This window comes from Pleurodeles waltl, chromosome 9, assembly GCF_031143425.1.
Source record: "Pleurodeles waltl isolate 20211129_DDA chromosome 9, aPleWal1.hap1.20221129, whole genome shotgun sequence".
Classification (NCBI taxonomy): domain Eukaryota; kingdom Metazoa; phylum Chordata; class Amphibia; order Caudata; family Salamandridae; genus Pleurodeles; species Pleurodeles waltl.
In genome coordinates, this window is record NC_090448.1 from 1006294768 (window position 1) to 1006307311 (window position 12544).

Below are 12544 nucleotides of genomic sequence, written 5' to 3' on the forward strand. Positions count from 1 at the left end.
ACTAATGGTTTGAAATTATTAGAAATGTTTTATTCTTTGTTTATTAGCATTAATAAAAAGGCCTATGTTTTAGTATTTTTCCAGAAGCACACTGCTGAAATGTTATGCTGACTTTACGGAAATGCTTTTTCAAACATTGTTTATTAGGCTCATAGTGGACAGCTACTGCTTTCTCTGTCCTGCTCATTCTGTACTTCCTTGTGATAAAAATTGCAGGTTTTCACAATAAGCTTTAGTTACTGAAATTTACCTACGTTAGCTAAATGTTGTGTTCTGTGTTGTTTTAATAATGTAATCATTACACGGAAACTGCCATCCAAAAGACTAGTGTGAACGTGACCTTATCTTGGAAAAGGAATGAAGAAAGATAAATCTGAAGCTCAGACGAAGTCTAAGTGGTCAGTCACAATCTCACCTCATAGTCTTGTCCAATAGGAGCCTACCTAGTAACTTTTGGGACTTTAATATAGCAAGGTTTTAGAGATTGTAAGTCAGTTTGGATTCGGTATAGCTTCTGTTCAGTTGTGTTATCCAGCTCTTGTCTAACTACTCATAATTCTAACAGTTCAGGTACCTTAGGCCCAACATCACTGAACTGTTGCTGCCTTCATGTTCCTCATGCTGACTGAAGAGTTGCTGCTCCTGTGTTCCGATGATGACTGTTCTGCTGGCTGCTGTCTCATTTAGGAGCAGTGTAACCAATGTGCATTTATTTTGCTTTTGCAGGTTTTTCCATTTAGAAATCCAAAAGCATGCTTTTGTTAGCTCCATAGTTAGATGTTTTTCCAAATTAATTTTTGTCTTATTTTTATTTTGCATGTGACAAAGCCCAGCCCAATACATGCTTTTCGAATTAGAATGGTAGCTAGGGTGTCTGACCCAACAATTAATATAAATGTTTATTAATTGATTGTGATTGATTAAACTACACAACTAATCTATTCTGTTTCTGTTTCTCAAATAATACTGTTGTTATTCTGTATTATTCTTTTGGAATGTTTAATGTTGAATGCTCTCATTAGATTCAGATTCTTCAGACACTTTGAACAACCTGTGTTGTATTTTTTTTTTTTGCTATCATTTGGTTTTGCGCATCATTTATGTCACATTAGCATTGTTAATTTAAGTGCATTAAATGTTTAAACTTTATTAAGTTGGTGTGGTGATTCACCCTCTTCCCAAAACGTCTCTTACCTCCTCTTCCTCCTGCCTAAACAAGCTCTGTGGATCACAGCTGCATGAAACCAAAGAGGGGAGGTGGATAAGAGGCACCGATGAGGTGAGAGTTCGACGGATAGCTGTCAAGAGTCAGTGAGGTACACAGTGATACTGCCTTAAGGGAACTCTAATGAGTCGATGTACCAAGAGCATGTGATGGTAGGTAGGCACCTTATCAGAAAGCAACACATACAGGTAGGTGGATGGTGGGAAGAACAGAAAGTGGTGCGGATTAGTTTTAGCAATGTTTTCAGCAGCACCAAGGTGATATGGCCAAAAAGAGATTTTTCATCACTAAGCATGTTTGAGTAGTGAAAAAGGGCTATTCTTGCTAAGTAAAGAAATTACAAACTACTAATCTTTCTCGCAAAACTAAAAATACTGTGGGTACTTATGCATTGCTGAATTACTACAAGTGGAACAGAGTCAAGGACAGTTTGAGTCATTTGTGTGTTTTAAGAGAGCATATTTAGACACCTGGGGCCATGTTAAACAAATAGCTGTGGGCATGTGTACTTGTTATTTGCTGCTCCGGCACTTTGGTATTAAAAAGTAGGCTGTAGGTGATTAAACGTTCCCTCACTGTGTCACTTCTTGGAGAAGTTATTGTTTAGTTCACAGGCACGCTTGAACTTTACATTTGAAAAAGCTTTAGACAATTCCAAATTTCAGGCCTAAAATGCCTCGTTCTGTGTTTTTTTTTCCAAACATTTGAGGGCACCTTCCCTTGGGCAATTTGGATCAACATAGTTGCTTCGCTTTAAACACTCAGCATTTGAACATGATCACAATCATATAACATTCTGTCCAATACTTATTTGCTGTGAATCTAATACTATTCTGGGTTGTTAGTTCATTTACTGCATAACAATGTCAACTTGTTTATCAAGAACCGTTGTATTTCTGTTTACTACTCTAGGCCTCACTTATTTTTTTCCTGGCAATGTAGTTAATTACATTTCAGAAGACTGCAGCTGTCAGTACTGTGTGGGACTGGCCGTCGGTAGGCTGATGTTTGGTGGTGTTGGGGTCTAACATGCAGCCATGTTTGTGGCCAAGTTTGTCTCTTTCCCTTGAGTTACAATTTTATCCATCCACTTGTAATTTGAGGTCTGGTCTTTCAGACCGCATTTTGGCTCCTATGTCTATTCTTCTCTTCTGCTTTTCTCATCTCTTCCTCGTGATATCCCCTCTGCATCACATTTGATATGTAGGTAAAGAGACGCTGCAAGACAATCAAAGAAAACATGTCAGTTCTTGGACAAATAACCCTAATTAAAATTGGCAAGAAAGAAAAAAAATCATTGGTGGCATTTGTCTTGGTGGAATAATTTGTCAATTAGACAGATGTTTAAGTTCTCCTTCACTTGTGACTCGTAGCTGTACCCCTGCCATCATGCTCCCTTTTCAGGGAAGACGCAAGTCCAAGGGTAATTCAGCAGCATGGCTAAGGTTGGGGTGATTGAGGCAGAGCTTCCAACAGGTGAGAGTATAGAAACATTCTTTATGCTATCAGTGGATGTAAAGAGATGACTAACCCAAGTATTTTTGTCTACCGATTATAGTACTTTCTACTTGACTATGAAATAAACTATCATATAATGGTGTATGTTTTCTTACTTAAACGGTTCATCTATTTGAATGCCAAACAGCTATGAGCTACCATGTTATAATAGTAACATTATTGAACTGATAAGCAGTAATTGAAAAGTGGTGTACAAAAATTTAGATAGAAGCATATCCCAAATGCAATGAACATTTCTGCAGAGGCATAATATTTTAAATGAATGTTTAGGCAAGGTTGAGATGATCATTAAGTGTCAAAACTGTACTGATACTGTCCATGTACATCAAAATGTTTTGAAATGTACCTGTCCATCAAGAATTTCAGAACACATTTCTCAGTAAATCTTATTGACAACCTAGGGTTACGAGTATCTTGACTCTCCCTTCCTTATAAATAGTAATTATTCCCTGCTGCGGTATTTGGGTAACATTTCCATGAAGTACCCACATGTATGGGAAGTTGACTACTATACAATAAGATGAAACTTTTTTGTTGTCATAATTTGAGAATAAATTCCTAGGTAAATTTGGCCCTATATGCAAAAATAATTATACACGTCTATATTTACTCATGAAAATATTTACTACTACAACTAGGTGTAACTCTACACCTTTTGCTGTTCACCATTCCTGAGTATAGATTTTCATGTGTAGACTATTATGTTGTTCCCCCTGTCAAACCAGGGAGTGGTGGTGGGGGGCTTGGAAGGGGGGATTCTCCTGCAACAGGATTTATAAGTATAAAGTTACTCTCAGTACACGGTTAGGTGTAAATGTCCATCTCCCTTGGGAAAGTGTAGGGGACTGACTAAAAAGACATTCAACATGTATCTGAGTCTTCTTCGTAAACATTTTTCAAGCCACAAACTGTGACCCTAGAATCTACCACAAGGGGTCCACGTATTACACCTGAAGAGCATACAGCTCCAGGTCAGAGTGCTTTGAAAATATGGTAAGCATTCTTGGGGTTATGGATTCAGTTACCCAAGAGACTTACTGTGCTGTTTTTTATGATATGTATCACCCCCAATCATCTGCCCCTGCTTTCAATTGCTACCCAGGAGCAGAGGAGTAGTGGGGGAGCCATGTATAACATGGACTCTTCTCTCTGACCCAAATTTACTTTCCTGGCCATCCTTAACTACCCCCCAAACCCTTCACTACATTCCTTCTCCCTCCTTCAGCTTGATTTCAAAACAAAGAAGACAAACAGCACTGTGCTGACTGGCTCTCAGACAGCCCTGTCCACCTAGACTGTGCGACATTTATGAAGTAACACCAATGAGTAACAAGTTTTGTTATGAACTGTTGCTAAATTATAGTAGTGAGTTAATGGATTTATTATCTGGTGTAAGGGATACATGCTTCCTATGGAAGCCATACATGACTTTTTTTTTTGCTCAAAATCTTTATTGTCTTTTCTAACACAATAAAAATTGCAATGTGCACCACATATACCAATCATTTGTAGGCATTGTATTAGTATAGTACATAGACACCATTTGTACAATCTTAGCAAATGGAACGCACTACGTAATCAAGCAAATAAAACCGCATGTATAAGATAATTCAAACTGTTCAAGACATGCATAACATATATACAAAATGTCAAAATAATGTAATTTACGTAACAGGTCCTAAGGGGTATTATTTTATTTCCCTGGTTTCATTATTTGTGTTGGAGTATCTGTGAGTGGCCATGTGTGGTGCCTGATTTACTCCAAGGCTGAGCTGGAGTACACTGAACAATTTTTTGTACAACTTTTTCATAAATGTCTTTATTGGGAAAGATTGCACATCACAAAATACAATAATTCATCAAGCTGATTGAACATAATCAGTTAAGTAACACCTTATTTGTATATATTTCATAATATTTTGAAGAGGTTCCAATAGTTGCAATAATTGTAACATGATACATTAATCAATCATTTTCATTCATTTAAAAAAGTTTATTACACAAACATAATTATTGTTACAAACTTTTTTTCAGAGTAGATTAAGGGTTTTGTAGAGCTTTAAGCAATATTTGAAGGGGGGGGGGGGGAATTTGATTTCCCCCTTTTCATGCTCTTTTCCCTCTACAGTTATAAAGTGAGTTTTCAAAATTAAAACAAGATAAATAGAGACATAACAATTGCTGAGAATTCTGGGGGTCTGATTTAAGCCAATGTAAAGGTATACAGATTCTGGCAATCACTACTGTCAGAAAAATTGGCTAGTGCATGTCTGCTTAAATTGGAATTGTATTATCCAACCCAAGCAGAATAAGTTTTAGTGTAAAAGCCAACTGTCTGTGCAATATTTTCCCCAAAAAGTCAGCAATTTCGCAATATTCACATAACCTCTAGCATGTTACAAATATATGCACAATCTCAGTATCTCCAATCCCACAATGTGGACTAATAGCATTAGATCTTCTCCACCAGGCATGCAATTTAGTAGGATTATAGTACAAATTATATATGTTTTTTTAATGGTCTACTTTCAGTTTAGCAGTTTATCACAAAGTATGGTCAAATGCCCCATCTTTAAAGATTTTGCTAATTGAGGCCCAGTTTTTTGGGCTTTGTAGTACAGAGCAGCACAGCAAGCCACCTTGCTGTGCTGCCCTGTGTCACAGGGAAAGGGCAGGAATGTGCCATACTTATCCAATGCTGCACATTCCTGTCCTTTGCCCCTGGACTGGCACCCTTTTGGCAGCCTAGTATCACCACAGGCACTCTTTCACCATTGTGCAAGGGTGCCTTCATTGCTTGCAGGATTGTTTTTGTGCAGAAAGGGACACCTTCCTGTGCAAAAACAATCCTGAGAGGCTTTTACCTCTCTCTCTGTGTGCTGCATAATGCAGCACACATAGAAAGAGGAAAAAACAAGTCAAGATACACTTATTTTCCTTGTCACACCTCGCCTGGGGGGCATATCTTTTGGCACATTCCCAGGTTTACAAGTTCTTGTAAATCCGTGAATGCGTAAGAATCCATGAGTGTTGCGTGGGAACACCCATGAAACACATATGGAAAAGCCTCCCTGGTGCAGAATAATGTAACACAAAGATTTGCACTCTGTTACATTACTCGAGATTTATGATCTCATGCAGGGCCATGCAAGGTGGCCTTGCGTGGCTTCATAAATCTCACTTAAGGTTTGTTTCGCTCTTGCACCACATGCCACACCATAAATATGGCTCTCAATGTCTTGCTCATTTAAACCCAGTCTTGTACACCAAGTCAACCACTGGAGCTTTAAATCATCTTTTTTAAGCATCCTTATGTAAAAAAAATTTTTTATCTGATACAGTGACATAGATATAAGGGTAATTAATACCTACATTGTTTGCTTGGGAATACAACTTGCAGGTAGCATTATGCCTAGCCTTTTTTTACAATTCAAACTTTACAACTTCGAATATAATTGTAAGCCAGATCCTATATATAATTGTCGTGTGCATTGTGTAGCAGTAAACGGGGTTGGGGGGCATGGCATGCCAGCTGCAGGGTTACCGCTATTTAGTCGGAATGTAGGGTGTGATGGGGCGATATATGGTTGGATGTGGTGCTGGTCATGCACAGATGTGGGGCTTGGCTGCCAGATCGGGGAGGAGTAGTTGTACTGGCACACTCCTGTTGGCCTTTGGTGGACTGGTGTCATTTTATGGTTCAGCTTGGAATGTGAATAATAATAACTCGTCCCATATGGCTACAGTGGGGCATCTCTGCAATCTCCATATCTCTTCACGGTGTATTGCAGCACACTCCACTGTGGCCCAGTGAAGTACCGTGCTTTGTCAGTGTGTGGTATCCAGCAATAGTGGGACTTTACATCTCATTATGATTGTGCTTCTAGCTAGGGGCACAGCTAAGTTGATGAAGTGGTTGTTCGCTCCTCCTGCCTTGTAGCTGTTTTGAAGTCTTCATAGGCAACTGTCAACACAATTGAGATCATAATGGCCTATCATCTCTGTGATAGCCCTGCAGATCTTTTGCCAGAGTGATCGGGTGGCAGGGAAGTCCCAGAACAAGTGCTATTTATCTGTCCTGGTGGTGTGATATCGTGTGACCATGTGGGACAAATTGTCTGGAGTCTGGAGTCTTGCCAGTGCTAGGTAAGCTCTTTGTAAGATGTTGTGCTGTATATATTCAATTCTCAATTTACGTGAGACTTTTCACAGGTAAATGAGCATTTTTCTGCATTCTTCAGAGGTAAGAGGATGGCCTATGTTTTGTTCTCATTTCTGACGGAGAAGGGCTACTCAGTCAGGGGGGACTCAGCCAGGGGGTTCCATGCGGTACGGCTCTAGTGATCCATGAGAAGAGTCTTCCACCTGTACCCATTGTGTGCAGTACCTGCAACGGGGGGGTGCAGTTGGTTCAGTGGTAGTGATCCCCAGAGTTGTTTCAGTTCTGCCATTTTATGGGAGTCACTGTTTTCTTCTTCACAGGTTGTTCTTGACTTTATAGTCCTGAGGAAGACCCATTGTGACATAGAACTAATTGCACATTTATTCTGGGTCCAAACGTCAGTGTCAATTTTATGGTCCCGTATTCTCTGTTAACCATATCTAAGAGTGACTAATGCCCATATGGGGTGTTAATTGAACCACTAATATGAGAGAGAACAGACTCTTTTTTATGTCTAACCTTTTACATGTTATGTGAATTCATTTTAGTGTAATTAGGAGTATTAAATTCAATGTTTTGTAAGTGTTTGTGAATGTAAATAACTGCCTCATGTTAGTAACCTTGTATGATTTGGAAATATGATTGTGAATATACCAAAAGAATTGTGTAAGTGTTTTTGAATGTATATGACAGCTTCACATCAGTAATTCTGTATCATTTATATACATGAATTTGAATATACTAAATAAATATAAGTATTTTCTGTATGCGGTCTACTCTTTTAGCACATCTGGGGACTGCAAATAAGGAGCGATATTGGTCTGCACTCCTATGGATTGATGTAGATCAATCACGTATATAAAATGTTGAGTGGTCATACACAGGTGTGATATTAACATACCATATTTGACGCCAAGTAATTGCGATACCCAACAGAACACATTGTAGCTCATGGTAGCCCACATGAATATTAGCAGTAGTGCTGAGGCAAGGGTGGAGGTAAGAGTTTGATTAACTTCTGGCTCAGTAGGTCTTCATATGTTTTGTAAATCTCAATAGGTAGACCATTGAATTCTGCAGTATTACACACGGGAGAGTTGTGTATAGCGAGTCAGGTTTCTTGTTCTGTGATTGGGCTATCTAGGGCAGTCCTCAGTTCCACTGTTACCATTTACAATGTGACAGTAGAGAGAATCACCTCTATTCTGTGATGCTTTGGTTCTGATGTGGGATTGTTCAGTGCTTAGCAGTACACGCAAATGGATGGGGTTCCAGGGGCTCATAAAGGCTTTGTGAGTGGGTGTGCCCCTTTCCCTTTAATAAAAGAAAAAGACCCCTGGTAATGGGGTTCCTGGGGGTCATAAAAGCTCAGGGGTAGGCTGCATCATCCCCTCCCCTTAACAAAAGAAATCAGCTCCATAGCATGGTGGTCCCCGCGGCCAGTAAAGGCTTGGGAGGGGGCTGCGCACCTTACTATTACTTAAATATAAAAAAAGAATTGCTGGCTCCTATTGATACCCAGGATGAGTTCTTACAGGGGAGCCAGTGGGGTTGTGGGTGCCCTGAGTCTCTTCTCGCAGCCCCCCACAAAAAATAAGCAGCTGGGTGTCCTGGGTAGGCACCAGAACACTCAAATTCAAAAAAATGTGGCAGGAGCTGTTTTTATTATTCACTGCTCCTAGGAAGGAGTCCCCCATAATACTCTAGAGCATTTTCATATAAGATATTTTCATGCTTATTTGTCCCTAGATGCGGCAAGGGCACCACCAAGCATTTTGTTAATGTTGTAGGGGGCTGTAGGGAGTGCGGCAGCCCCCCAGCAGCATTCAAAAAGTAAGTCTCCTGGGACATTAAATCCATAACCCCAGAAGAACTTACCATATTTTCTTAAATCATTCCTAGCTGGAGCTCTATGCTCTTCAGCTAGAGTGCAAGGCCCTCTTGCTGTTGTTTTTGTAACTGAATTTTGTCGGCTGAAAAATGTTAAAAGAAAGTCTCAGACATATTTTTTTTTTTTAACTATATGGCTCTGAATAGTTTGCATTTTCAGCTGACAAAATGTAGTAATAAAATGTATTTTAAAAGAAAGACTCACAGATATGTTGATTCTTTTGATTAAAATGTTATTAAACATTTATAATAATCATTATTATTAAACAGCATACACCTACCGATTTACGTGTTTTCATCAAAATATGAATGTCAAAACAGGCTTTGGGTTTCCTCCCCCTGTATGTATGTGGTCCTGCATGAACATCTATATGACAATTCAGATCCCCACATGCTATTATTAGTATGAGCCTTTGTGACTTTTCTACTGTTAAATGGTCAAAAACATCTGCAACATTCAGATTAGAAACATAAATTTGGCTGCGTCGATTGAGTACTCATCATTTGCCCTTCTCTCCAAATGAGCCCAAGATTTTTCCATATCACAAAACATTAAAAATAGCCACCCCCTACAGTTGTAGACATTTGTGTTGTACAAACCTGCATGCGAGACCCTAGACTATCTAGCTGCATATTAGCATATGAGTGGGTTTCGTGGCGAAAGATCATTTCTGCTTCAGATATTTTCAGTTTTCACTCACCATAATTTGTTTTGCCCTTTGATTCAACCCCCTTTTGTTTAATGATGCGATACTAAGTTCATGAATTGCCTTTTTTTCTACACAGGTAGGTAGAATAGGCATTCAGTACAATCAGCATATTTAATATCAAGTCAAAAAAATTCATCTTTTTGGGGGGAGTTCCACCCCTGTTTATTTTCTGCCTATCTTTGTGCTATGCTTCCCGCCCACTCCCTACTCCACTGCACCACCAAAACGCTCATTCCACTAACCCAACAAACCCACAAACATGAGGTAAGCAGATTAGCCAAAAGCAGTTTAGATGATCTAAACAACAGATGTGCAATATGCCCTCACCGTCCCCTCATCTCAGTGTACAGCAAAAAAAAAAAAAAAAAAGGTTTTGTCCACTTAAATTATCCAAGTCAGGTCATAGTATACAGAATTGATATTCCTTTGTTTCGGACGTGAAGACATAGGCTTTGGAGTTCTGTAAGGCCTTTAAATGTTTGGTGTCAGTAAATAAAAGGAGGAATTTGTATCCTGGAATGGTTTCATCAGCCGGCATAGTCTTCACATTCTCCGAACTGTGATATGATGAAGAATATGACTATATACTTCCGTCTGGCTGTGTCTTCCCAAAAATGTTCAGTCTTAGCAAAAAAAAATAAAAAATACAAAATGGTCTTTGAACAGATTCAGAGTCTGTCTGAGCATATGTTTCACTTAGACAACTCTGGAAAGGCAGATTTGAATGAATGTACAATAAATGCCCTAACATTGTTTCCATCTGCACCTTCCACAATACCAAGAAATCTTAGATTATTCTGACGTTGTTGGTTTTCAAATATGGTCTGAGTATCATGTCCTGTGACTTGTTTCTTAGTTTCGAAGGAATCATTTTCTCCAGCCATGGTTCATTTTTCCATCTCTGCTAGCGTTTCTGCAATACTGATACATATTTTTGAAATCTTGCAAATTGTACATTATAGTTTCTTTGATGCAGCTTGTGCATTCTGATTGCCTCAACGTGTCTCTTCACCATGGCCCATGATTCCATTATAAATAGCCTCTACTGTGGGGTTATCACTTTGCTCTAATGTTTCTAGAGGATTTTGTGACAATACATGGGGCTGCTCTTGTAAAGCTAACCGAATCAAAGCATAATCCCATTTAAGTGTAGTAGCATGAATAGGTTTGCATGATGGTGCCTTATTTTGTCTGCATGCAGTTTGTACCTGATTATTAGAATCTTTTGATGACATTGACAGAGTTTATTATGTTTCTACCAAAAAATGTTTGCAGCTGCTGTTGCTGGCGGAGGCAACTCAAAGCCAAAGCGGAGGTGTCGCACCACCGCGCGCGTCTCGAGCCGAACATTCGGCTCGGGCCGTGGCACGCGGTCACAAGACGCGCCGCGCACCTAGGCTGATCTGCATTCTCAGAGGCCCCAAATTGGGCATGGGGCCTCGTTTTCCTTTCCTACACCGCGCTCACAGGCAGGTCTGACCCCCACTCACCTGTTCTTTTCTTTTCTGCTTTTTCTGGCTATCTGGTTGTGCCTTCCTTTATGTTTTTTCTCCCTTCCCATATTTCCCTTCTTTTCCCAGCACGCCACTCGATCTGCGGACTCCAGGTTTATGCAGCACATAAGTCATGACAGGAGGAGCCACCCCTGCTGTCTGATTCGACGACCGTTCTTGGCTGTCTGTTACTGTTGAGGCATTTGTCCTTCTCCTGCCTTCTGCAGCAGTGATCCATGGAGCTGCCTGCATTGTCTACTGCGGAACCAGTGCCTACAAATGCCAGCGGCTGTACACCTGCAGGAACCTCGAAGTGCATCAGTTCATAATATGCACCAGGTAACTTTTATAAATAAATAATTCAAAATACCAACAAATGATGATAGAACGTCTCAATAACTGCATAAAGAACCATGTCCACAATACTGCGGTAGAAAACGCCTATAAGTTTAAATGAGAGAAGCAGTTAATAGTCACACAATTTAGTGTAACAGTTTGGTGGGAAAAGACTAATCATGGGAGCAGCACGTGTGGTCCCTGCTGGAATCGGTTACTTTTTGTTCCAGCTACTGAAATGGGCTTGTTTAGTTTATTCAGCGTTTGGCGGGCAGAATGATGGTCCACCAACATACCCACCAGCTTCATAATGAGCCAGGTTTTTATACTTGTAGTGATCTAACCCTGTGCTAAACTGTATTAGAATAACAACAGAAACATTAAGCTGTGTTATGTTGCGCTTAACCCCTTAGCTGCTGGGCCTTTACCCCGAGTGCTGAGAACCCTTTTTTGGCTATTTGGGGTAGTTCTCACTTAGGCCTTCATAACTTTTTGTCCACATAACCTATCCATGTCAAATTTGCAACCTTTTTTTCCAACATCGTAGGGATTCTAAAGGTACTCAGAACTTGTGGGCTCCCCTGGAGGAGACCAAGAAAAATTATCCAAAATAGAGCGAAAATGTCGTTTTTTTTTTAAATGGGAAAAAAGGGCTGCCAAAGAAGGCTTGTGTTTTTTTCCCTGAAAATAGCATCAACAAAAAGTTTGCGTGCTAAAATCACAATCTTCCCAGCTTTCAGGAACAGGCAGACTTGAATCATAAAACCACATTTTTCAACACAATTTCTGCATTTTACTGGGACATACACCAGTTTAACTATTTTTTGTGCCTTCAGGCTCCTTCCAGTTAGTGACAGGAATGGGTGTGAAACCAATGCTGGATCCCAAAAAGCTAAACATTTCTGAAAAGTAGACAAAATTCTGAATTTAGCAAGGGGTCATTTGTGTAGATACTATAAGGTTTTCCTACAGCTGAAATAAAAATATATTGAAATTGAGCTGAAAAAACCAGCTGTTTTTCTCCATGTTTTACTCTGTAACTTTTTCCTGCGATATCAGATTTTTTAAGGCAATATACCGTTACATCTGCTGGATTCTTCTGGTTGCAGAGATATATAGGGCTTGTAGGTTCATCAAGATCCCTAGGTACCCAGAGCAAATAAATGAGCTGCACCTTGCAATGGGTTTTCATTCTATACCGGGTGTACAG

General features: G+C 39.7%; 1 protein-coding gene across 1 annotated transcript in view; it reads right to left on the reverse strand.

The window, feature by feature from the left end:
• Positions 1 to 1056: 1056 nt before the first annotated feature.
• The window catches only part of LOC138260273 (neuroglobin-1-like), a 100973-nt gene continuing 89485 nt past the window's right edge, over positions 1057 to 12544 (reverse strand). Inside the window, exon 5 of the mRNA XM_069208605.1 lies at positions 1057 to 2443. Within this exon, the coding sequence (XP_069064706.1) occupies positions 2339 to 2443 (105 nt within the window). The 3' untranslated portion in view covers positions 1057 to 2338. The remainder of the gene's footprint in view (positions 2444 to 12544) is intronic.